Raw genomic sequence first — 27,558 nt, forward strand, 5'->3', positions numbered from 1 at the left:
AATACCAGTTTGTTTTTTACTTGAACTGACCGGAGAATCGGGTAATTTTTGCCGGAGAATCGGGTCATTTTTACGGGAGAATTAGGTAACTTTTACCTGGGAATCAGGTAATTTTTACCGGAGAATTAGATAATTTTTACCGGAGAATCAGGTAATTTTTACCGGAGAATTAGGTAATTTTTACCGGAGAAAATTGTTGATACAAAATAATAAGATCGTTGGAAAGTTTGTATATTGGTCTGATGTGGACAGGCGGGTATATTGGTCTGTATATATCTATATAATAAATATTATTTAATAAATATTACTTAACGCAACTTTCGATAAATAAATACTATTCGGATCTTTTATATTTAAATTGCTTGTAATTATATAATTGTAGGTTTGTCCAACTACTGCTCAGAACACAACGAGGTTATTCTTGTAAAGCTGAAAAACTAAAGATTTGTAGAGTCTATGATTATCTAATAGGACGAGATTTGTGTATCTATGTCGGGAAAAACAATTTTCATTTACTTGACGAAAAACAAAACAAAGCACTCGAATAAATTAAACAATGGACACAAGCAAGTTGAAGAGATTCCTTCCACAATGTTGTTGACATGGAATAAAAACGTGCTTTTTAGATTTAGACCGTAAAAAATAAAAAATAAAACAACTTAAGACTAAAATTAATTTAGAAATTTTATATTTTTAGAATAAATGCTATAAAAATTGCAAATCCAGAGAACTTGAAAATAAGTTGTTGAGTTTTAGGCTACATTTCTATTTATTTTCATCAAGCCTAAGTTATAACCGGATGTTTCACTTTCGTAAGACAAATATTGATTGCTGTACAATAACTTAGTGATCAATAACTATTTGTTTACAAAACTTTGCAGATCAAGTTTTTAATAACAATGCAAATTTAAACCCCATGACCTAGCGTTTCTATTTTTAGCTTACAATGTGTACAATAAAATTTATGGCGGCCTATCGAATAACAGGAAGCCATTGTTTATGTCGCCATAACACATGAAAACCAAATTGTTTTTGCTTTATTTTTTATTTTTATTTAGTTACCAAAAATATTAAAAATATCAAATACATCCAATCTTTAGTAAAGTCCGAAAAAACCCATCAGACAGGATTTTATAACCATATTAATTGTAACTACGCCGTGCATGATTTTTAAATTAATTTATGGACCTCTTAAATACCTTTGAGACTTTTCTCGCTGGCGTCCATTAAAGACAAGTTTAAATGCTTTACAATTTAAAAGGAACAACATGTTTTAATACAAAAAGATACTATGTAAATTTAGTAAAGACGATTGTCTTTAAATTTTCTAACTTCTTAGATCGCAGCAAGGTACGTTAGCAAGCCTATTACATAACTCTAAAGTCAGCCCCAACTCTAATTTAACGTGACTCCACTAAACCCGGAAGTCTAGCTGATGGTATGCTAGAGCAACTCTCTAGCTGATGGTATGCTAGAGCAACTCTCTAGCTGATGGTATGCTAGAGCAACTCTCTAGCTGATGGTATGCTAGAGCAACTCTCTAGCTGATGGTATGCTAGAGCAACTCTCTAGCTGATGGTATGCTAGAGCAACTCTCTAGCTGATGGTATGCTAGAGCAACTCTCTAGCTGATGGTATGCTAGAGCAACTCTTTAGCTGATGGTATGCTAGAGCAACTCTCTAGCTGATGGTATGCTAGAGCAACTCTCTAGCTGATGGTATGCTAGAGCAACTCTCTAGCTGATGGTATGCTAGAGCAACTCTCTAGCTGATGGTATGCTAGAGCAACTCTCTAGCTGATGGTATGCTAGAGCGACTCTCGATTCTTAAGCCTGTTCAAAACTGCCTGGGAAATGAAATAAACCGGGAGTGATCTCCCCTAAACTTTCTCGAATATTCTTTTAACAACAGAGGATGGCAACTCGGGATATAGATATGATTTTTAATCTAATATATATAGATCAATTCTGTATGAAAAACGTTTGTAAAATGTTTGTCGTGGATACTTCGATGGATTTAAGTGTTAGATTATTAAAGTGCTTATGGTCTAAATGTATGATTTAAAAAATTAATACTGAAAGTGTTGGGAAATAATTTTCCTTTTTCAAACTGAAAGTAATAATTGTCGGCATGTTCATTAAACACAATTTTTTAAAAATATCATCTTTTACAAAATTCTATTTGTCTGAAAATTATTTATATTTAGTCCTTTAGCACTTACTTCCCTTTGATCAATTAGGAAAACACAATTACTTCCCTTTATAAAACATTGTATTATTGGAAAAGAATTTACTTTATATCACTTTGTTTTGGTGTTGGGAAAAAAATAATTACATAATTAGCGGGGATTGAGCAAGTGCAAAGGTTGTAGATATTTTTAATACTGCCTTTTATTTATTCTATACACTGAACTTACTGTTTACTAAACTAATTATTTTTTTTAAAATCAATAACAGTTAATAAGCCAGGTCCTACATGTCCTGTATGTTTTATTTCTTTCCGTTTACGGATAAGCTTGGAGTATTAAAATTGTCCTCTGGCGCCCAGACAGGGTGCTATTTGGGGCCCCGGGCCTCCCGTGTTCGGTTTGGCGTCTACGTTCGTTTAAGTGAGTGCAAAAGACTATGAATAAGTTGGGGTATTATAGTCGTTTATTAAGCTGAAACAGGCGATTTCGCCGGCGCCCCAGTATGGTGCGATTTGGCGCCCCGGGCTAGACTGTGAGTACTTTGCGTTTATGTTCGCGTTTGTGTTTTCTTTGTGTTTAGGTTGGGTTTGCGTTAGTGGTTGGGTTTGCGTTTGGATTTTGTTCGTTGATTTTCGTTCTTTCTTTTTCGTTTTCGTTTGTTTTTTTGTTTTTGGTTTGTGTTTGTATTTGTGTTTGTGTTTGTGGTTGGTTTTGTGTTTGTGGTTGGGTTTGGGTTTGTGTTATCGTTTGTATTAGTGTTTGCGTTTATGTTGTTTCCTTTCTTTATTTGTGTTTTGGTTTTGGTTGGTTGTGGTAAGGGTGGCCAATGCCGGTATATGCTGATTACTAAACACACATGTCATGTTTCTTTACAGATAGGTTTCAGAAAGCTCTTTTATAGACACCTGCACCAAACTACAAGAAGATATACAATTTTATATAATACTAGCCGTCTCGGTTTGTGTTGTGTTTTGTTTGTGTTGTGTTTTGTTTGTGTTGTGTTTTGTTTGTGTTGTGTTTTGTTTGTGTTGTGTTGTGTTTTGTTTGTGTTGTGATTGTGTTGTGGTCGTGTTGTGTTTGTGTTGTGTTTGAATTATTTTCGCGGTTCTTTTTTTGTGTGTTTTGGTTTTGGTTGGTTGTGGTTAAGGTGGGCAATGCCGGATATATGCTGATTACCAAACACACATGTCATGGTCCTTTACAGATAGGTTTTTCACAGAGGCCAGAGCAGGGCCTGGCCGGGACGGCTAGTACATTTTAAAACTTAAACTTTTAAAATAGAATAAAATCTTGTATAAAAAAAATTGCACACCAAGTGAACGCCAAATAAAATGTGCATAATAGTGCGAAATATTATTAGTACTTTATAAATTCACATGCGTTTTTTTTTTTTTGAGAAAACGGAAATAGTGTAAATTACTACTTCCGGTCAACGGAAATTCGACAGAAGGCAGAGAATTAGATCTTTTACTTACATGTGAAATTTCATCTATCTATCTGAAATAGTACTCAAGTTATAGGCTTTTGAAAAATTCAAAGTAGAAAAAGTTCCACTTCCGATTGTCAGAAATTGCTCAAAAGTTTATACGGATATAATACTTATATATGAAATTTCATGAACTTAGCTGTAACGGTACTCAAGTTATCGTATTTACAGACACACACACACACACACACACACATACACACACACACAGACATACGGACAAACGGAGCTGTAAAACGTCGCGATTTGCAAAAATCTAGATTATACGAGAAAGTAAAAAAGCTTGAGCCAGTAACGAAAGTATACGAGTCCTTCGATCTGTGATCGATATATTTAACCGAAAACTTCTCGACTGACAACCTCTTGTTGGCGGCATTTTTTAATTGGGTTTCGTTTGTGCTGTTTCAAAAAAATAAAATGATCAATTTATTGCTTGTCACCTGGCCTGCATATCCTACACATCTCCCCACATTCCATGTAGATCTAGTTGATAGAGGCCACCCCACACACACACCCACACAATGTATTTTTAGCTCATGAGAACTAATTTAAATAAAAATTTCCCCGCTAGACTGGGCACTAGCACTGTAGTTTCTAAAGCTTTGAATCTTTTCATCTAGAGTTGGTGTAGATTTCCCTTTGAACCAGGTAGTCTCCCTCCTCGATAATGCACCTGGTTGAGTGCTGGGCTTGATGCATGACGGCAATCCAAGTTTACGTCACATGACAGCATCACGTGACCTCAAAAAATGGTCAACAGGATACACGAAGTCAACAAGCATGGGCAGGTGATTTCACCCCACAAAGCACATCCGGGTGGCTTTTAGGTTTAGCCCATTCAGAAAATTGTTGTAGTTATAGTTTGAATTTGAATTTTTTTCCCCAAATGTGGTTAGTTGTCAATGTGTTCTATACAAACATTGAAAAAAAGATGACACTGCAAACATGCCGTGTAGCCCATGACATCACGTGACACAAGCTTGTCAACACACCCAGCATACACTCGGTTTTCATTGAATTTGTGACGTCACCAGCTGTTCATACCTGGATGACCTTCATCTTGAATTTTTTTTAAAGCAAATCACGATGACCTAACTATAAAAGCTCTGCTGGTCTCTGAGAGTTCTATACAATACGATCATTTTACAGAACAAGTGTAACATACAGAAGACTTTGTCATATACAGAACTACACAAGAAGTTGCAGGTGAGATTTTCTTGGCTATAGTTGACGAATGTGTTGTACGGCTAATTGCTGGGCTGTAGTTGTTCAATTGTTTGCTTTTATAGCCGCGTTTGGTGTGTTCTTTATTTGGATTGTGTCGTTTTTACTTTGATAATGAAAGAACTCATTAGAGATGGACTGTTTTTTTAGTGTCAGCGATATATAGACATCTGTATGCCGAGACGCCGTAACTCTCTCTTTAAAAAGCTGTGAGGTCTCATTGTAGTTCTATTGACGCTGACAAAGGGATCCGACCTCGAGAGTTATGGGCTATCAATCGTGTTCTACTACTTGACCAAGTGAAATCTGACCCCAGCTATTGAACTGGGTCTGATACTGTCTGTATCATTAAGATGAGTGTATGACAAAAGGCCGACACGGACAAAAGGCTGACACCAAAAAGGCCAACCGGACATAAGGCCGACTGACTATAAGACCCACCAGAACCAGCGTTAGGGGTACGCGGGGCCTAGGGCCAACCATCCGCGCGAGGCCTTATATTTTTCCATTGGTGTTTAAAACATGTACAGAGAGGCGTTTTTTTTTCTTCTTCTCAACGCGAATTAATATTTATAACGATATGTAAGGTATTTTAAAGCTGCTTATCAATGTCGTATATTAGTTTTAGCATAAAGACTGATTAAAAAATAATTTGTTTACTTAGAAGTAATTTTGAAATGTTGCTTGTTTATGTAAATGCTTTTTTGTTTGAAAAATAAAACATAAAACAGATATAAGTTCGAGACATGCATTTAAGAGACAATGAACGTGAGCTTCAAATCTGATTTTTTACATAAATGTTTATTTATGAACATCTTACTAGTACGTTCACAAACGAAGATCTCACTTTTCTTGCCTTTCGTGAGAAAAATTCCTTGATTATATCATCATAGTCCTAATTGGAGACAATGTCTTTTTCTATTGACAGAATCGACAGGCTACAGAGCCTGTATTGGGACATCGTTGAATCATGTTCCCAATTACCCGGATCGTATATATCTTTTACGATCATTGGGAATGAATTATTTTTGTCAGAATCATTTTCAGAATGGCCGCTTGATTTGTCCCTATTGTCGAAGTTCGTGGGGTTTGCAGCTGACAATAAATGATTCGAGGATTCATTATTACCGTCATCACCACAAATGGTTGTACTCTCATTGTAGTCCTTTTTGTTACTTTCTACATTCCAAAATCCACAACCAAATCAAAAAGTTTGTGTTGTTTAACGACTTTCTTTGGGTAGTGTATGTACTTGTCCAACGCTTTTGATGCACCTGATTCATACTTGCGAAATCTATCTCTGTCTCTTGTAGACATGGTGTCAAGGAAAAATAGTGAAATCACCGGGGAAAATAGCAAAACATTGATAGATTTCGGACCAAGCTCGAATCGTGAAAAAACACTGTTTACGGATATAGATATCCAAATGAAATGACTCTCAAATGTAATCACGGACGCTCAGTGGGGTGGAAAACTGGGGTGGGTGACAGTTGGTGGGGTGAGGTAAAGGATAACTGTACATTTAAATCTATGGGATGCCAAACGCTAAGAAAAAAAATCTCCCAGTTCGAACACTACGTTACTGGATCTCTGACCGCAGCCATTCAAGAGAAGGTGCGTGTTTATATAGCATACACGTATTACATTACAGGTTAAGATCACGTTCTCACAAGAGAAGGTTAGTGTCTATAATTAGAAAGTGAACCATGTGACAGCCAGCTTCACCTTATTTATGAGTTTCGCGACGGCATGCTCAGACTTCCGGTAATTTAGACGTTTGGGGAAATCAGGAGAACTTTACCATAAAAAGATCTCGGCACTGTGTATCAAACAGTATAGACATAATTTGTTTGGTATCCCCAAACTATTTTAAAACAAAAATCACTATGGTCTTAACTATTATACTAGATATCCCTACAATTCATTAAAATAAACATGGGCTTAATCACTCTACGAATACCGTTAAAGTTTACGAAAATGAATATGGACATAGTTACTGTGTAAAAGCCCTTCAAAAATATAAAATAAATTAAATACAATTATAATGTATTTAAAGATGACCTGACAATATATAAAATGAATATGAACATAATTACTGTATGGATGCCTGACAAACGTATCGTGGTGAATAAGCATAATTACACAAAAGATGCCCATACAGTGTATAAATTATGATTTTAGGGATAAATACTCTGGATGCCCGGGCATGTCCCCATCCGCTCCCCCCTCCCCCCTCCTCTGCAAGCCATCATCAGGTCACTGACTGTTTACTACAGGCACCCCCGCCTGCTCACTAAAAAAAAACGTCTTCAACGGTCCGAATACAATAGAGTATCTCATTACGTGTTTTCCCGATTTCACCTCCCATGTCATGTCGGGGGCTAATTCGCAACCACCATCACCAGTCACCTCAGGTCAAAAGCGAGTCGACACTAAGCGAGGTGTAACACAAATGTCTTCGTATCGAATGACGGTCTGTCCCAGTTCATGTAGGGGATAACTCACTAACATCAGCCTTGGCCTCAGTTTATAACAATCTACAATTTCGGCCATTTTATTTTCCAAATTCAATTCAGCAAAGATTATTTAAGTTTACAAACTAATTCAGACAACAATAGCGGTGGTGAAGCGCGGGGCCCTTTCAAGCGCGGGGCCTGGGGCGGCCGCCCCGTTTGCCACCCCCTAACGTCGGCACTGAGACCCACAGCCAAAAGCAGACACACAAAAAGCCGACAAACCATAAAGTCAACAAAACAAACCTTATTTCTTGTCGGCCTTTTGTCTTGTCTTGTCGGCCTTTTGTCTATGGCGGCCTTTTGCCCTTTGTCCAGATCCCCATTTAAATCTAGTATTGTTTCAACTCGACCAAGAGAAATCCGACCCAGCGATTGAACCGTGTCTGATTGTGTCTAGTCTGTAGCATTTAGATCTAGTTTAGTTTCAACAGCCACAGAAAAATTTATTCGGAAATTTATTTTTTCTTCACAGTAAAGATGGCTGCTAAACTTCACTTTTTCGTGACATCTCTGACTTTGTTGAACCTTGCTGTAATGACCAGTGGTCATTGGAACAATAAACCACCAAAGTAGAAATTTTATAAATCATGTAGCAATTTAAAAAGAAATTAGTTATATACATTTTATAAATCTTGTATTATTTATTATAAATTATTGTTTAGCAAAGTTTATAAAGTTTGTTTAAACTAAATAATTTAACGAAATTTTATAAATCATGTATGAATTGTAAAATAAATATTTAATTAGCAATTAAATGTAAATTAATTTATAATTTCCCCAGCCAATGTGAAACGAGTGGTCCGTCGTGCTTTTCGTTGATTAGGCCTTACCCCCGGGTGACGCTACAGGCCAAAAACATCCTGCAGACGCCCACCTTTAATTACGTTGCCGTGGTAACGCTGCGTCAACAAAACCTCCTGGGGTTCTTGGAGAAAGCTGCGGACTCAAACTACGGTTTCAGGTGTGTAGGTTTATAGGTTCAGGTGTGTAGGTTTATAGGTTCAGGCATGTAGGTTTACAAACTACAGGTTCAGATATGTATATTTACAAACTATAGGTTCAGGTGTGTAGGTTTACAAACTACAGTTGAAGTAGAGTTCATTTGTTTCCATGATCTCGCCATATAAAGGGATAGTATGGTCAGTTATAATCCCAGCATCCCTTAGTTTCCCCAACATGAACCAGGTACCGAATAAAGCTGTGGACGTCTTACAAGGACGTCTTACAAGGACGTCTTACAGGAACGTCTTACAGTGACGTCTTAAGCACTCGAGCTTGGGATCCGAACTCGAGACTTTCGGGTAATACTAAGCTTTACGGCCTAACTACGCCGCTCCATTTCAGACATGTAGGTTTAAGTTACTGTAGAACATTCTAAACGAAAAGTTGACCATTTAAACTTAAACTACTGGACTAAGATGCTGGTGTAAAACAGTTGCTACATTGAGTTTTGTCCTAATTCATCCCGTGTCCCCAGGTTCTCGTCGTCCTACTTTGTCCTAAACCATCCCGTGTCCCCAGGTTCTCGTCGTCCTACTTCGGCAGCGCCCTCGGCTACATGGTGGACAAGATAAACGGCACCGCCGCCTCCACACAGAACCAGACTTTCTGGCAGATCAGCAGCAACGGCGCTGCTCTTAACTGTGGTAAGGTCATTCACCTTTAAAACCAACATTTAAACTTTCTAACGATTGTAAGTTTATTCAATGTGCACGTGACAAACTATACCATTTTTTTCAAAGCTAACCATATGGATCTAAATTTATCACATCATTTTCATTGAAATCTTTGGGGGTCGGCGTGGTCGAGTCGGTAAAGTTGCAAAACCGAAAAGTCCCGAGTTCGAACCCTCGGGCAGATGAGACTCGTTAGCTGGGGACAGCCACTCTTCTAGGAGAGACAACACCAAAATCAAACAACTGCTGCCCTGTAGTTTGTTCTTGGTTGAACAAAGGCTATGGAAGCAAATCCAAAAAGAAAAGCATGCTGAAATCGGATTCAATGGCCTCAATGACGCATAACCAGTTGACACGTATACTTAATTGTGCTGGAGGCGTTATCGAGTCAGCTAAGCTCGAAAAAGTCTCGAACAGATAAGGTTCGAACCCTTCCAACACTAAAAATTAAGAACGAAGAAGAAGAAGATTGAAAGCTTAGATCCATATGGTAAACATTTGAAAAATGTATGAACCTGTATGATTCACTTTTTAAAACACGCAACCTGTATGATTAACTTCTTAAAACATGAAACCTGTATGATTAAAAACGTGTAATCCCCCCACCAGGTGTCTCCACCTACTACCCCAGGAACAACGAGGTCATCCTCTTCAACTTCACCACCTACGCCAACGCCGGCCACGTGTGAGAGACAGCAGCTCACATTCTCACTGACACCATCAATGTTTTCCCCAGATCCTTTCTAACAAATTAATGAAATTACCTTTCTAAGATTACCTTTCTAAGATTACCTTTCTAGGATTACCTTTTGTATGTCACTTAATTTAAGCATAGTTGGAAATCTTCTGATCAAATATGTTTGTTTGCTTAATAAAGTTTATTTAAGATCCTCAAAACATTGTGTATTGTTTGTTTGAAGGCCAACCAGTTCTTAAACGAAAAGTATCGTGAAAATATTTTTTCATAGCGTATGTGTCATTGTATCACACCCCCCCCCCTTCAATTAACGCTATATAACATATCCTAGACCAGCACCCCACACGCTATTTCATTTTTTAGACGACCCCTCATCTCCGCAAACACACCCCCACATATCACACCACACATCCACATATCACATCACACATCCACATATAAATAACGCGGAAATACAAATGTTTAAGAATCAAATCGTTTTAGTGAAAATGTAGTTTAACATAAGAAACAAATACAACGAACTATATATATATATATATATATATATATATATATATATATATATATATATATATATATATATATATATATTACCTAGGCATACTGTATAATATACAATGGGTATAGAGGTATACCTTTTGTCCATCTTACGGAAACGGTGGGGGGGGGGGGAGAGACGACTACTAAAATTTCCCCAAAGAGATGCGTGGAAGAACACTGGTTTCATTCAGGAAACTTCTGGTGTTATTTCAAAGTGAAACGTGTCCTTGATTGAACCATGTTCGATGTAATCATCTTTACCCCATGTGGACATTGTACCTCAACCAAAAATTTCCACAATGTCCCGTCTATAGACGATTATAAATTTTACAGTCTCCCAAGACATGCTTGCGGTCTTCAGTTGTGTTTTAATTTAAACTGCGTCTTACTCAAAATGTTACCCAACTCAATCAATCTGTTGCTCTAATCTTAATTGCTTTCAATTGATTGATCCTAATTAACGCATGTTGGCTAGCTGTATATTTTTCAATTAATTGCTAATACAACTTCATACCTGTAACTTCATACCATACAGAGGTAAGTCTTTCTATTTATGAAGAGTACATCATTATATTGATAACAGTGTTTCTTTACAGTTTTTTTACGGTAAAAAGTAAAGTTTAAAAACAATTATTATGATTCTGTTGAATGTTTTTTACTTTGTAAAGTAAAGTTGTATTCCGAACCTGAGTGTCCATATGGCAGGTTAAGTAGAGTTCAACTGTTAAGTGACCTCGGCATATAAAGAGGCGTAGCGACCCTTCCTGGCGCCCGTGGACAAACTTTCAATTTGGCGACCCCCCCCCCCCCCCCAATATATTTTTTATATTTATAATGCAAAACTGCAGCTAAAATGAGCTTTTAATATTTCTTTTTCAACCCATTTTGGCGTCCCCTTAGGGTCGGCGCCCGGGGACATATGTAATCCCCTCCCCCTCGCTACGCTTCAGAGGAATAGTGTGGTCGTCACTATGCCTCAGCCAACTTTACTTTCCCTAACGCGAGCAGTGTTTCTTCCAGAATTTTTTCTCCTTGCACTTGAAATTTTCGGGGGGGGGGGGGGGGGGATAAAATTTCCGGGTGGGGGGGGGGGGGGGGGGGGACACTGTTAAAATTACATTTTTTTTCTATATAAATTACATTTCGTTCGGGGCGGTAGACTCTCTTCGGGAGGTTAGGGTTAACAGCCCCCCCCCCCCCCCCAAAAAAAAAGAGATGCCTGGAATAAACTCTGCCCCCACCCACTAAAAAAATACTTCAAGTACCCCTGGAGAAAATGGTCTGAACGTGACCTCATCACGTGACCTCAAGACCAGTCAACAGGATACACGGGGCACGGGGTCAAAGGGCGTGGGTGGATGACCTCGCACCACTAATCATATCCGGGTGGCTTGTAGCCCATCCAGAAACTTGTCGTTGTCGTTCCATTTTTTTAAGGCGGCGACCAATGTATCCTACTATACAAAACTATTCTAAACCGAAAAGTCTCGAGTTCGAACCCTCAGGCAGATGAGGCTCGTTAGCTGGGGACAGCTCTCTTCTAAGAGAGACAACTCCAAAATCAAACAACTGCTGCCTTGTAGTTTGTACTTGGTTGGAAAAAGGCTATGGAAGCAAATCCAGAAAGAAAAGCAGGCTGAAATCTGAGTCATGACAGAGTTATACAGTTATGCGTCATGAAAATATGACGCATAACTAGTTGACATGTATACTTAATTGTGTTAGAGGCGTGGTCAAGTCGGCAAAAAGCTCACGGTTGTTAAAATTAAAAAAAACTCTCGAGTTCAAACGCTCTCTCTGATAAGGCACGATCGCTTCCAATACTAAAAATTTAGAACGAAGAAGAAGAAAGACTAAACAATATACAAACATGAGAAAAACTGACACCGCCATAGTTGTCACATGTAGAACTAGTTGTCACATACATAACTAGTTGTTACATACAGAATAAGTGTCACATATAGAACTACTTGTCACAAGCAGAACAGATGTCACATAAAGAACAAGTTGTCACATATAGAACAAGTTGTCACATACAGAACAAGTGTCACATACAGAATTAGTGTCACATGCAGAACTAGTTGTCACATACAGAACTAGTGTTACATACACAACTAATTGTCACATACAGAAGAAGTTGTCACATACAGAACTAGTTGTCACTTACAGAACAAGTTATCACAAACAGAACAAGTGTCAAATACAGAATTAGTTGTCACATACAGCACTAGTTATCACATACAGAACTAGTGTCACATACAGAGCTAGTGTCATATACAGAACTAGTTGTCACTTACAGAACTAGTTGTCATTTACAGAAGAAGATGCAGGTGAGATTTTCTTGGTTATAGTTGACGACATTGTTGTACATCTGACATGATGTTGTTCACTTGTTAACTTTTTAGATGCTTTTTTTTGTGTGTTCTTTATTAGGATTTTGTCGTGACTACGTGACCAAAGTTAATTAATTGCAAATTGACTTTTGTGGACCTGTTTAACGGTAATTGTTTTTTGGTGTTTTTTGGGAGAGGGAGGGGGGGGGGGGGGGGTTGTGATTATCTTTTGAATTGATCGAATGGTTAACGTTGAACTGGTTGTGGTGAAGTATTTTGTCACAACAACCTAAATTACGCTTATTGTTTAATTTGAAAGTAGAAGAACAATATCTATAACGAGAAAAATGGCCCGTTGAGGAAGGATACAACGGGCGCTAGGCTGATAGTGCTGTCTCTTTTCTCTAAACTAAAACCAACCCACCCCCCCCCCACACACACCACCCCCACCCCCCCCACACCCCCCCCACCCCCACCCCCACACCCACACACACCACCCCAACCCCCCCCCCCACACACACACACACACCCCCACCCCCCCCACCCCCATCCCCCAAAAAACATGTCTACCGTCCCATTCAACGAAATATAATTATATACTTTTTCCAGTGTCCGCCCCCTCCCCGAAAATTCTACCCCCCGCCCCCGAAAATTTCAAGTACCCCCAACCCTCTCCGGGGAGGAAAAAGTCTGAAAGAAACACTGGTGTCGCGCTTAGCCACTACCCGAAGAATTGCATTAAAGAAATTGCAAGAAAACCACTTTTTAGATTAGACACATTAATTAGGCGGTAATTTTATATAGAGTATCGATGAAGAAATTTCTTTTGAGTTGGGGAGGGGGGGGGGGGGGCTCAGACGTTCTTACGCGGGGGGTGGGGCTTCGCCCCTACCCGAAGAATTGTATGCAAGAAACTCTTCACGCAAACCATTTAGATTAGACAAAATTTCCTTTTTATTCAATGTTTACTCGAGAATCAATGACGTCATATTACTGTGTGCACTATCCGGCTTGAGATTATTTTCTACTCTATGCTAAATGTGACCGCGTCATACTTCGTTTTTCGAATTACTATGCATGTTTTTATTTTGCTTGTGTTTTCTCTACAGCGTTCTTGTCAGACAGATAGATACATAGACAGACAGCGAAACTATTAGTATTAACGAGAAAAATGGCCCGTTGAGGAAGGGTACAACGGGCGCTAGGCTGATAGTGCTGTCTCTTTTCTCTAAACTAAAACCAACCCACCCCCCCACACACCAACCCCAACCCCCTCCCCAGCCCCACAATGTTTACTCGAGAATCAATGACGTTATATTAATGTGTGCACTATCCGGCTTGAGATTATTTTCTACTCTGTGCTAAATGTGTCGACGTCATACTTCGTTTTTCGAATTACTATGCATGTTTTTATTTTCCTTGTGTTTTCTCTAGAGCGTTCTTGTCAGATAGATAGATAGACAGACAGCGAAACTACTAGTATTAATAGGCTAGGTAGTGTGTCAGTCCGTCATTGCTATAAATTTTCGAACCGTAAAAAGTAAACATCGTACCATGCAGTGCTTTTCAGTGCATCGCAGTGTCTTACTATAAGAAGTAGAGTAGGGTTTGTTTATATAACGACATAGAGTTACTTTATAGACGCCACTGTTTTTACTCTTTTGCATAACGTAAAGAAAATATTAAATACACGCACATTCCTAAAACATATTAAAAGGATCAATATCAAATATCATTTTCCATTATATTCCTAAAAAAGTGGATACATTTTAATAACATAATAACAGTAGGGTAGAAAAATCAAATTAATTTAACTCTTTTTTTCTAATTTTGACAAGGGAGGTAATTTAAAAATAAATTAAACTCACTCTAATAAAAAAAAATGTGAATGTAAATCTACGGACGTCCTAGAAGGTATTAGTGTTGCAATAATATAATTAGCAAAATGTGAATGCAAATTATGTGGATGTGTAAGAGGAAATTATTGTTAGAAAATTATAATTAGCATGGATTGATAAAAGGCAATCTTTTATTTATTTTATTCACTGAACGTACTGTTTACTACTTATAATTTTTAATCAACTATGCCGCACTATTATAGACGCGTCGTCACGTTCATTGGGTGCGCAATTGTTTTAGTTATGAAACTCTAGGTAAAAACACGGATATTTTAAATACTGCCTATCATTTATTGTATACACTGAACGTACTGTTTACTAATTATTATTCTATCTTTCGGTTTGCGGACAAGCTGGGGGTTTTATAGTCGTTCACTGAATCAGGCACGTCCGCCGGTGCTCGGGCAGGGTGCGATTTGGCGCTACGGGCTAGACTGTGAGCACTATGCGTTTATTTTTGCATTTAAGTTGTGTTTATGTTATGTGTTTATATTTTCATTTGTATTTTTATTTGCGTTTGTTTTTTCTTTTGTGTTAGTGTGTTGAGTTTGTGTTTTTGTTTGTATCTGTATTTGCATAGTGTTTATGCTCTCTTTGTTTTCTTTTGGATTTGTGTTTTCTTTTGGGTTTGTGTTTTGTAGTTTTGAGTTGTTCTGTTCCCAAGATGGTATATTTAAAACAGTTTTACCGTGGCGGTATGCATCTACCCCACCGTAGCAAAGCATGGGTATAAGCTACACACGCTGTACGCTAAAGGAATATTCACCCCAATGCGGGGATCCGCACGCAGCGCGTAAACGCTGAGGTAATATTTATATCCACACCGTGGCGAAGCACGGGTATACGCTAGTTCTAAATAGGTTTAGACGTGGATACAATTATGTTAGAGTGCGTGGGATATTCGAATACTAGCTGTTGGCAGTTTTATTACACGCAAGCTACGATCTTAAAGAAATGGTGTTTAGGAAGTGTTCAAACGCTAGATATGATTGTCTGGTGCAAGCACTAATTACATATAAAAATAAAGTACAGAATACTTCAAACCTCAGATTTAAGTAGAGTTTGTTTCTTTGATATCATTATGCCGAGTCGTTATTACTCTCTCTTTAAAAACTGGGAAGTCTCACTATAGTTCTATTGACGCTGACAAAGGGATCCGACCTCGAGAATTATGGGCTAGCTATCGTGTGTTCTACCACTTAACCAAGCGTAATCTGAAAGCACCTATTCAACTGTGTCTGAACTGTCTGTACACTTCAGGGTTGTTTCTACAGCCAACGGGAAATTATTTTTTCTTCACAGTAAAGATGGCGGCTAAACTTCACTTTTTCGTGACGTCTCTGGCTTTCTTGACCCTTGCTGTGATGACCAGTGGTCATTGGAACAACAATCAACCCAAGTAGGTTGAGAAGATGGACATTTAGGATCAAGATTTAAGCTTGCTCTTTTAAATTAAAAAAAATCAGATATTGTATAAATGATTTCTCTATTTTTAAAACGAAATTATTTACCCAAATTTTTATAAATCTTGTATTATTTGTTACTAGACTACCCGTTATCTAGTTAGATAACTGTGGGTTTCGGGGACATAGGCGCCAAAATGGGTTGGAAAAATAAATTGAAAGCTTGAAGGGGTGCAAATCGAAAGTCTGAGGGGGGGGGGGGTGCAAATCGAAAGTTTGTCCCCGGGCGCCGGGAAGGGTCGCTACGCCTCTGTTCGGGGTCATCCATAAATGACATCACAAAATAACCAGACCCCACATTCAAAAAGATGTGAAAGAACGTACATATTTGACTATCTAAAAAAAGGGAAATAAGTCATGGAAGTGGTTTGAATGTTTTCCTATCATTCACACTACAACTCATGTAGTTTATATACTTTTTTCCTTTACGAAACAGCGAGTGTTAGCAACTGTAGAAAATCACTACTCTAGTAGATCTGTTTTTTTTACAAGAAAATTATTTTTTAACTATGAAAAAATTGATTATGGTCGGCTATGGGCCCCTAAACGGCCTGCCCCCCCCCCCCTGCCCCCCCCCCCTGCCCCCCCCCCCCCCCCCCCCCCGCATTGCCAGGTCTGGCGGCACTGTAGTTCCGCCCCTGGGTCTGAAATAGTTTAGTATATTAATTCAATATTATCTAGATCTAGGTAGTAAAAGTTATCTAGATTCTACGACTTGTTTGGTTAAGTCGAGTTTTCTCGTAGATCTAGCTAGAACCTAGATAGATAAATCACTTGTATCCTTGAATTAGATGATCCGTGAAGCTAAAACGCAAAGATTTATATCAAATATTTAAGGAATAAAAAAGTTTAATAAAGAAACTCAATAATTTATTCTGATTTTAAAATGCTTTTTAATTTTAACGAATTAATTTTGGTTTGACCCAGATTATAGATCTAAAAACAACTCCCTTCGGCATCTCATCTTTAAATTCTGATCTAGAGAAATTTATTTCATACTTAAATGAAAAGGACTGTTGAAAATTGATATAAGTGTTGGAACGTAATAAAAAAAAGCAAATGGACTTATCGTTAAAGCTGTAGCCGACAGAACATTAGCTATATAATGCGTTATAATTATTTTTGAATTAGCAGCAAAATCTTGTATTGAAGCCGCCATTATTGTTGTAAAAAGTATATAAATCATGTGACGTCACTATTCACTATATGTAAAGACATTGTAAAAATTGTTCTTTATCTAAATACTATTTTACAGCTCTACACATAATGCAAATTCTCTCGTGTAACCAAACGGACAAACAAACAAAAAAAAATATTCAAACATGTAAACAAACTTGAGTTTTGGTATTATATAGATAAATTACTGTTTAGCAAATTATATAAAACATAGTATGACATATAAACTAAATTACTTAACCTAATTGTATAAATCATGTATCAATTGTAAACTAATTTAATGATTCAGTTACTTGTATACACGTTACATAAAATGTCAACCAAATTATTTTCCCCAGCCAAAGCGAAACGAGTGTTCCCCCCTGCCTCCCAATAAAGCCTTACATCCAGGTGACGCTACAGGCCAAAAACGTATTGCAGGCGCCCAACTTTAAATACGTTGCCGTAGTAAAGCTGCTTCAACAAAACCTCTTGGGGTTTTTGGAGAAAGCGGTGGACTTAAACCAAGGTTTCAGGTGTGTAGGTTTACAAACTACAGGTTCAGGCATGTAGGTTTACACACTATAGGTTCAGACACAATATAGTTTCAGGTGTGTAGATTTACAGGTTAAGTCGTGTAGGTTTAAAAACTAAAGGTTCAGTTATGAAGATTTACAGGTTCAGGCATGTAAGTTTACAAACTACAGGTACAGATGTGTAGTTTTATAGGTTCAGAGATGTAGGTTTACAAACTACAGGTTCAGGTGTTTAAAGAATGTCAGAATACACCTGTGGGCCAAACAATCAATACGGCAGATGAAGTAGAGTTTACCTGTTTCCGTCATCTCGCCTTATACAGGGATAGTATGTTCAGTTATTTTCCCAGTAGCCGTTTCCCTAACATAAACCTCGTACCGAATGAAGCTTGGGATTCGAACCCGAGACTTTCTGGTAATGTGTACTGCGTTCTACGGCCCAACTACGCCGTCTCATTTTAGGCTGTAGGTTTACGTTACTTTAGAACATTCTAAACAAAATGTTGACCTTTAAAACATACATCGTACATTAGGTTGAAAATTGAAACGTACACAGTACATTAGATTGACCATTAAAACGTACATTGCTGGTGTAAAACTGTTGCTACATCGAGTTTTGTCCTAAACCATCTCGTTTCCCCAGGTTCTTGTCCTACTTTGTCCTAAACCATCCCGTGTCCCCAGGTTCTCGTCGTCCTACTTCGGCAGCGCCCTCGGCTACAGGGTGGACAAGATAAACGGCACCGCCGCCATACAGAACCAGACTTTCTGGCAAATCAGCAGCAACGGCACTGCACTTACACTTGGTATGGTCATTCACTTTTAAAACCTGCTTTAAAACTTTCTATAGTTATGTTCTATAACAGCATGATTTGACTCGTGTGTGATAAGATTGACATTAGTAACTGACGGTGGACTTAGACCTCACAGACGTCAAAAGCAGTCGAAGATGGAGTAAGACGGTGGATCTACATTTTAAACGTTCATTATATTGATTGTGAGTTGATACAATGTGTACGTGACAAAGTATACCATAATTCAAATGTCAACGATTCTCTGACAAAAAAAGTTTCTCGGAATAGAGGTAACAGTAAGAGTACCCCGTGTAAACGGTATATTTAACACAACATTTTCATTGAAAACTTAGATCCATATGGTTAGCTTTTGAAAAATGCACGACCAGCACGCGTCACACGCATGCTTAGAGCGTGCAATCGATATCAATAACTTATTAAAACATGCAACCTGTATGGTCAACTTCTTAAAACATGAAACCTATATAATTAACTTTTTAAAGCATGAAACCTGTATGGTCAACTTCTTAAAACATGAAACCTGTATGATTAACTTCTTAAAACATGCAACCTGTATGGTCAACTTCTTAAAACATGAAACCTGTATGATTAACTTCTTAAAACATGCAACCTGTATGGTCAACTTCTTAAAACATGCAACCTGTATGGTCAACTTCTTAAAACATAAAACCTGTATGATTAACTTCTTAAAACATGAAACCTGTACGATTAACTTCTTAAAACATGAAACTTGTATGATTAACTTCTTAAAGCATGAAACCTGTATGGTTAACTTCTTAAAACATGAAACCTGTATGATTAAAAACGTGTAATCCCCCCCACCAGGTGTCTCCACCTACTACCCCAGGAACAACGAGGTCATCCTCTTCAACTTCACCACCTACGCCAAGGCCGGCCACGTGTGAGAGACAGCAGCTCACATTCTTTCTAACATTGTCATTGTCACTGAGGTTGTCACTGTCACTGACAATGTCACTGACACCGTCAATGTTTTCCCCAGATCCTTTCTAAAAAAATTAACGAGATTACCTTTCTAAGATTACCTTTCTAGGATTACCTTTTGTATGTCACTAAATTTAAAGCATAGTTGGAAATCTTCTGTTCAAATGTTGTTGTTTTTTTTTTGCTTAATAAAGCTTATATAAGATCCTAAAAACATTGTGTATTGTTTGTTTGAAGGCCAACCAATTCCTAAACGAAAATATCGTGAAAATATTTTTTCACGAGAAAAATGGCCCGTTGAGGAAGGATACAACGGGCGCTAGGTTGATATTGCTGTCTCTTTTCTCTAAACTAAAACCACCCCCTCCCCCCCCCCACACACACACACTCCAAAACATTTCTATCGTCCCATTCAACGAAATATAATTATATACTTTTTCCAGTGTCCGCCCCCTCCCCGAAAATTCTACCCCCGCCCCCGAAAATTTTTAAGTACCCCCACCTCTCTCCGGGGAGGAAAAAGTCTGAAAGAAACACCATTGGTCGCATTTGTAGATCATACAAACTAAAGGAAGAACCTGGGCGGGGCTGTGCACTCTCCGGCTTGATATTATTTTCTTCTATATGCTAAATGTGACGTCATATTTCGTTTTCGTTTCATTGTGAAAGTTTTTAAATTGCTTGTGTTTTCTCTAGAGCGTTCTTGTCAGATAGATACATAGATACATAGATACACAGACAGCGAAACTATTAGTATTAATAGCGTTATTGTATCACACACCCTTCTCCAATTAACGCTATATAACATATCCTAGACCAGCACCCCACACGCAAGTTCATTTTATTGAGGCGTCCCCTGATCTCCCCAAACACACCCCCACATATCACACCGTACATCCACATATACATAACTTTTTTTTTACGAGGGTGGGGGGGACTAAACAGAGTTTCTTCCAGGCATCTCTACCGCCCCCCCCCACCCCCAACGAAAAGAAATGAAATGTATATAATTTATATAGAAAATATATACTTTTAACAGTGTCCGCCCCCCCCCCCCCCAGAAGAAAGTTTACCGCCCCCCCCCACCCGAAAATTTCAAGTGTCGTCCCCCCCCCCCTCGAGAAAAAAGTCTGGAAGAAACACTGGGACTAAAGTTTCCGGGAGGAGGGGGGAGGGGAGGGGGGTGGACACTGTTAAAAGTATATATTTTCTATACAAATTACATTTTGTTCGGGGGTAGCGGTAGACTTTCTTCGGAAGGTTAGGGTTAGGAGCCCACCCCCCACCCCCCTTAAAGAGAAGCCTGGAATAAACTCTCCCCCCACCCACAAAAAAATATTTTAAGTACCCCTGGAGAAAAAAGGTATGAAAGAAACAATAGTGACATCATCACGTGACCTCAAGACCAGTCAACAGGATACACGGGGCACGGGGTCAAAGGGCGTGGGCAGATGACCTCGCACCACTAATCACATCCGGGTGGTTTGTAGCCCATCCAGAAACTTGTCGTTTTCGTTCCATTTTTTAAGGCGGCGACCAATGTATAACACTATACAAACATGATAAAAACTGACACCGCCAACATTCCGGGTCGCCCCTGACACCACGTGACACAAGCTTGTCAACACGACCTGCATACCTCCGGTTTTCCACTTAATTTATGACGTCATCGGCAGGTCATACCTGGGGGACCTTGATCTTGAATACTTTTTTAAGAAAGTCACAATTACCCAACTATAAAAGCTCCGCCGGTTTCTGGGAGTTCAGTATCAAACGATCTTTTACAGAACAAGTGTCACATACAGGACAAGTTGCAGGTGAGATTATCTTGGCTATAGTTGACGAAATTGTTGTACAGCTGACTTGATGGACTCTTATTGTTCAATTGCTTATTTTTTTTTAGACGCTTTTGTTTGTTCTTTATTTGGATTTTGTCGTGACTAAAGATAATCAATTACAAATTGAGTTTTGTGGGCCTGTTTAACATTAATTGTTTGGATTGATCGAATGGTTAACTGGTTGTGAGGAAGTATTTTGTCACAACAACATAAATTACGCTTATTGTTTAATAGGTAAATAGCAGAACAAAATTCTAAATAGGTTGAGACGTGGATACAATTTATGATAGAGTGCGTGGGATATTCGAATACCAGCTGTGGACAGTTTTATTGCACGCCAGCTACGATCTTAAAGAAATGGTGTTTAGGAAGCGTTCGAACGCTAGATATAATTGTCTGGTGCAAGCACTAATTACATATAAAAATAAAGTACAGAGTACCTCAGATTTAAGTAGAGTTTCTTTGGTATATAGGCCTCATGAAGCAGAGTCGCTATTATTACTCTCTCATAAAAAGCTGGGAAGTCTCATTGTAGTTCTATTGGCGCTGGCCATGGATCCGACCTCGAGACCACTCAACCAAGCGCAATCTGAAACAACCTCTTGAACTGTGTCTGAACTGTCTATACACTTCACGGTTGTTTCTACAGCCAACGGGAAATTATTTTTTCTTCACAGTAAAGATGGCGGCTAAACTTCACTTTTTCGTGACGTCTCTGGCTTTCTTCACCCTTGCTGTGATGACCAGTGGTCATTGGAACAACAATCAACCCAAGTAGGTTGAGAAGATGGACATTTAGGATCAAGATTTAAGCTTGGTATTTTAAAAAAAAAGCTCCGAAATTGTACAAATGATGTCGCTTTTTTAAAACGAAACTATTTACCCAAATTTTTATAAATATTGAAGTATTTGTTATAAATTACTGTTTAGCAAAGTATAAAAAAAATGTATGGAATTATTTAACCAAACTGTATAAATCATGTATCAATTGTAAACTAAATCATTGATTCAGTAACTTGTATACACGTTAGATAAAATGTCAACTAAATTATTTTCCCCAGCCAATGTCAAACGAGTGTTCCCTCCTGCTTCCCTATAAAGCCTTACATCCGGGTGACGCTACAAGCCAAAAGCATCTTGCAGACGCCCACCTTTAATTACGTTGCCGTGGTTACGCTGCGTAAACAAAACCTCTTGGGGTTTTTGGAGAAAGCGGTCGACACAAACTACGGTTTCAGGTGTGTAGGTTTATAGGTTCAGGTGTGTAGGTTTATAGGTTCAGGCATGTAGGTTTACAAATGATACGTTCAGGTGAGTAGGTTTACAGGTTCAGGCATGTAGGTTTACAAGCTACAGGTTCATTAGTGTAGGTTTACAAACTATAGGTTCAGGTGTGTAGATTTACAGGTTCAGGCATGTAGGTTTACAAACTACAGGTTCAGGTGTGTAGGTTTACAAACTAGGTTTACGTTACGTTAGATACATTCTAAGCAAAAAGTTGACAATTAAAACTTACACCGTACATTAGGTTGACCATTAAAACGTCCATTGCTAGACGTAGATGCTGGTGTAAAACAGTTGCAACATTGAGTTTTGTCCTAAACCATCCCTCGTCCCCAGTTTCTCGTCGTCCTACTTTGTCCTAAACCATCCCGTGTCCCCAGGTTCTCGTCGTCCTACTTTGTCCTAAACCATCCCGTGTCCCCAGGTTCTCGTCGTCCTACTTTGTCCTAAACCATCCCGTGTCCCCAGGTTCTCGTCGTCCTACTTTGTCCTAAACCATCCCGTGTCCCCAGGTTCTCGTCGTCCTACTTTGTCCTAAACCATCCCGTGTCCCCAGGTTCTCGTCGTCCTACTTTGTCCTAAACCATCCCGTGTCCCCAGGTTCTCGTCGTCCTACTTTGTCCTCAACCATCCCGTGTCCCCAGGTTCTCGTCGTCCTACTTTGTCCTAAACCATCCCGTGTCCCCAGGTTCTCGTCGTCCTACTTTGTCCTAAACCATCCCGTGTCCCCAGGTTCTCGTCGTCCTACTTTGTCCTAAACCATCCCGTGTCCTCAGGTTCTCGTCGTCCTACTTTGTCCTAAACCATCCCGTGTCCCCAGGTTCTCGTCGTCCTACTTTGTCCTAAACCATCCCGTGTCCCCAGGTTCTCGTCGTCCTACTTTGTCCTAAACCATCCCGTGTCCCCAGGTTCTCGTCGTCCTACTTTGTCCTAAACCATCCCGTGTCCCCAGGTTCTCGTCGTCCTACTTTGTCCTAAACCATCCCGTGTCCCCAGGTTCTCGTCGTCCTACTTTGTCCTAAACCATCCCGTGTCCCCAGGTTCTCGTCGTCCTACTTTGTCCTAAACCATCCCGTGTCCCCAGGTTCTCGTCGTCCTACTTTGTCCTTAACCATCCCGTGTCCCCAGGTTCTCGTCGTCCTACTTTGTCCTAAACCATCCCGTGTCCCCAGGTTCTCGTCGTCCTACTTTGTCCTTAACCATCCCGTGTCCCCAGGTTCTCGTCGTCCTACTTTGTCCTTAACCATCCCGTGTCCCCAGGTTCTTGTCCTACTTTGTCCTAAACCATCCCGTGTCCCCAGGTTCTTGTCCTACTTTGTCCTAAACCATCCCGTGTCCCCAGGTTCTCGTCGTCCTACTTTGTCCTAAACCATCCCGTGTCCCCAGGTTCTCGTCGTCCTACTTTGTCCTAAACCATCCCGTGTCCCCAGGTTCTCGTCGTCCTACTTTGTCCTAAACCATCCCGTGTCCCCAGGTTCTCGTCGTCCTACTTTGTCCTAAACCATCCCGTGTCCCCAGGTTCTCGTCGTCCTACTTTGTCCTAAACCATCCCGTGTCCCCAGGTTCTCGTCGTCCTACTTTGTCCTTAACCATCCCGTGTCCCCAGGTTCTCGTCGTCCTACTTTGTCCTAAACCATCCCGTGTCCCCAGGTTCTCGTCGTCCTACTTTGTCCTTAACCATCCCGTGTCCCCAGGTTCTCGTCGTCCTACTTTGTCCTTAACCATCCCGTGTCCCCAGGTTCTTGTCCTACTTTGTCCTAAACCATCCCGTGTCCCCAGGTTCTTGTCCTACTTTGTCCTAAACCATCCCGTGTCCCCAGGTTCTCGTCGTCCTACTTTGTCCTAAACCATCCCGTGTCCCCAGGTTCTCGTCGTCCTACTTTGTCCTAAACCATCCCGTGTCCCCAGGTTCTCGTCGTCCTACTTTGTCCTAAACCATCCCGTGTCCCCTGGTTCTCGTCGTCCTACTTTGTCCTAAACCATCCCGTGTCCCCAGGTTCTCGTCGTCCTACTTTGTCCTAAACCATCCCGTGTCCCCAGGTTCTCGTCGTCCTACTTTGTCCTAAACCATCCCGTGTCCCCAGGTTCTCGTCGTCCTACTTTGTCCTAAACCATCCCGTGTCCCCAGGTTCTCGTCGTCCTACTTTGTCCTAAACCATCCCGTGTCCCCAGGTTCTCGTCGTCCTACTTTGTCCTAAACCATCCCGTGTTCCCATGTTCTCGTCGTCCTACTTTGTCCTAAACCATCCCGTGTCCCCAGGTTCTCGTCGTCCTACTTTGTCCTAAACCATCCCGTGTCCCCAGGTTCTCGTCGTCCTACTTTGTCCTAAACCATCCCGTGTCCCCAGGTTCTCGTCGTCCTACTTTGTCCTAAACCATCCCGTGTCCCCATGTTCTCGTCGTCCTACTTTGTCCTAAACCATCCCGTGTCCCCAGGTTCTCGTCGTCCTACTTTGTCCTAAACCATCCCGTGTCCCCAGGTTCTCGTCGTCCTACTTTGTCCTAAACCATCCCGTGTCCCCAGGTTCTCGTCGTCCTACTTTGTCCTAAACCATCCCGTGTCCCCAGGTTCTCGTCGTCCTACTTTGTCCTAAACCATCCCGTGTCCCCAGGTTCTCGTCGTCCTACTTTGTCCTAAACCATCCCGTGTCCCCAGGTTCTCGTCGTCCTACTTTGTCCTAAACCATCCCGTGTCCCCAGGTTCTCGTCGTCCTACTTTGTCCTAAACCATCCCGTGTCCCCAGGTTCTCGTCGTCCTACTTTGTCCTAAACCATCCCGTGTCCCCAGGTTCTCGTCGTCCTACTTTGTCCTAAACCATCCCGTGTCCCCAGGTTCTCGTCGTCCTACTTTGTCCTAAACCATCCCGTGTCCCCAGGTTCTCGTCGTCCTACTTTGTCCTAAACCATCCCGTGTCCCCAGGTTCTCGTCGTCCTACTTTGTCCTAAACCATCCCGTGTCCCCAGGTTCTCGTCGTCCTACTTTGTCCTAAACCATCCCGTGTCCCCAGGTTCTCGTCGTCCTACTTTGTCCTAAACCATCCCGTGTCCCCAGGTTCTCGTCGTCCTACTTTGTCCTAAACCATCTCGTGTCCCCAGGTTCTCGTCGTCCTACTTTGTCCTAAACCATCCCGTGTCCCCAGGTTCTCGTCGTCCTACTTTGTCCTAAACCATCCCGTGTCCCCAGGTTCTCGTCGTCCTACTTTGTCCTAAACCATCCCGTGTCCCCAGGTTCTCGTCGTCCTACTTCGGCAGCGCCCTCGGCTACATGGTGGACAAGATAAACGGCACCGCCGCATCCACACAGAACCAGACATTCTGGCAGATCAGCAGCAACGGCACTGCTCTTAACTGTGGTAAGGTCATTCACCTTTAAAACCAGCATTTAAACTTTCTAACGATTGTAAGTTTATTCAATGTGCACGTGACAAACTATACCATTTTTTTCAAAGCTAACCATATGGATCTAAATTTATCACATCATTTTCATTGAAATCTTAGGGGGTCGGCGTGGTCGAGTCGGTAAAGTTGCAAAACCGAAAAGTCCCGAGTTCGAACCCTCGGGCAGATGAGACTCGTTAGCTGGGGACAGCCACTCTTCTAGGAGAGACAACACCAAAATCAAACAACAGCTGCCCTGTAGTTTGTTCTTGGTTGAACAAAGGCTATGGAAGCAAATCCAAAAGAAAAGCATGCTGAAATCGGAGTCAATGGCCTCAATGACGCATAACCAGTTGACACGCATACTTAATTGTGCTGGAGGCGTTATCGAGTCAGCTAAGCTCGAAAAAGTCTCGAACAGATAAGGTTCGAACCCTTCCAACACTAAAAATTAAGAACGAAGAAGAAGAAGATTGAAAGCTTAGATCCATATGGTAAACATTTGAAAAATGTATGAACCTGTATGATTCACTTTTTAAAACACGCAACCTGTATGATTAACTTCTTAAAACATGAAAACTGTATGATTAAAAACGTGTAATTCTCCCACCAGGTGTCTCCACCTACTACCCCAGGAACAACGAGGTCATCCTCTTTAACTTCACCACCTACGCCAACGCCGGCCACGTGTGAGAGACAGCAGCTCACATTCTCACCGACATTGTCACTGACATTCTCACTGACACCATCGATGTTTTCCCCAGATCCTTTCTAACAAATTAATGAAATTACCTTTCTAAGATTACCTTTCTAAGATTACCTTTCTAGGATTACCTTTTGTATGCCACTTAATTTAAAGCATAGTTGGAAATCTTCTGATCAAATATGTTTGTTTGCTTAATAAAGCTTATTTAAGATCCTCGAAACATTGTGTATTGTTTGTTTGAAGGCCAACCAATTCCTACACGAAAAGTATCGTGAAAATATTTTGTCATAGCGTATGTGTCATTGTATCACACACCCCCTCCAATTAACGCTATATAACATATCCTAGACCAGCACCCCACACGCAATTTCATTTTTTTAGACGACCCCTCATCTCCCCAAACACACCCTCACATATCACATCACACATCCACATATACATAACGCGGAAATACAAATGTTTAAGAATCAAATCGTTTTAGTGAAAATGTTTTTTAACGTAAGAAACAACTACAACGAACTATTTTATATATATATATATATATATATATATATATATATCAACTAGGCATATATATATATATATATATATATATATATATATATATATATATATATATATATATATATATATATATATATATATATATATATATATATATATATATATCAACTAGGCATACTGTATAATATACAATGGGTATAGAGGTATACATTTTGTCCATCTTACGGAAACGGTACTCGTTCGGGTGGAGCGGTAGAATCTCTTACGGGGGGGGGGGGGACGACTACTAAAATTTCCCCAAAGAGATGCGTGGAAGAACACTGGTTTCATTCAGGAAACTTCTGGTGTTATTTCAAAGTGAAACGTGTCCTTGATTGAA

At 40.0% G+C, this 27,558-nt stretch overlaps 3 protein-coding genes across 3 annotated transcripts; all 3 read left to right on the top strand.

The window, feature by feature from the left end:
- The first annotated feature begins 4,861 nt into the window (after positions 1-4,861).
- Positions 4,862-9,915, top strand: LOC131927878 (uncharacterized). The gene is made up of 5 exons (XM_059283751.1): positions 4,862-4,880; positions 7,887-7,983; positions 8,196-8,375; positions 8,936-9,060; positions 9,700-9,915. The coding sequence occupies exons 2-5, from the start codon at positions 7,892-7,894 to the stop codon at positions 9,777-9,779; spliced, it is 477 nt and encodes a 158-aa protein (XP_059139734.1). The 5' UTR covers positions 4,862-4,880; positions 7,887-7,891; the 3' UTR covers positions 9,780-9,915.
- An 864-nt stretch (positions 9,916-10,779) lies between these two features.
- Positions 10,780-19,669, top strand: LOC131927896 (uncharacterized). The gene is made up of 5 exons (XM_059283770.1): positions 10,780-10,864; positions 15,861-15,957; positions 17,536-17,712; positions 18,397-18,518; positions 19,353-19,669. The coding sequence occupies exons 2-5, from the start codon at positions 15,866-15,868 to the stop codon at positions 19,430-19,432; spliced, it is 471 nt and encodes a 156-aa protein (XP_059139753.1). The 5' UTR covers positions 10,780-10,864; positions 15,861-15,865; the 3' UTR covers positions 19,433-19,669.
- Positions 19,670-21,236: 1,567 nt separating this feature from the next.
- On the top strand, positions 21,237-26,891 carry LOC131927887 (uncharacterized). Its single transcript, XM_059283759.1, has 5 exons — positions 21,237-21,286; positions 21,985-22,081; positions 22,369-22,545; positions 25,820-25,944; positions 26,583-26,891. The coding sequence occupies exons 2-5, from the start codon at positions 21,990-21,992 to the stop codon at positions 26,660-26,662; spliced, it is 474 nt and encodes a 157-aa protein (XP_059139742.1). The 5' UTR covers positions 21,237-21,286; positions 21,985-21,989; the 3' UTR covers positions 26,663-26,891.
- Positions 26,892-27,558: the final 667 nt, after the last annotated feature.

The sequence above is a fragment of the Physella acuta genome, unplaced genomic scaffold (assembly GCF_028476545.2).
Source record: "Physella acuta isolate Inbredline_101_S28 unplaced genomic scaffold, ASM2847654v3 ptg000089l, whole genome shotgun sequence".
Taxonomy (NCBI): Eukaryota; Metazoa; Mollusca; class Gastropoda; family Physidae; genus Physella; species Physella acuta.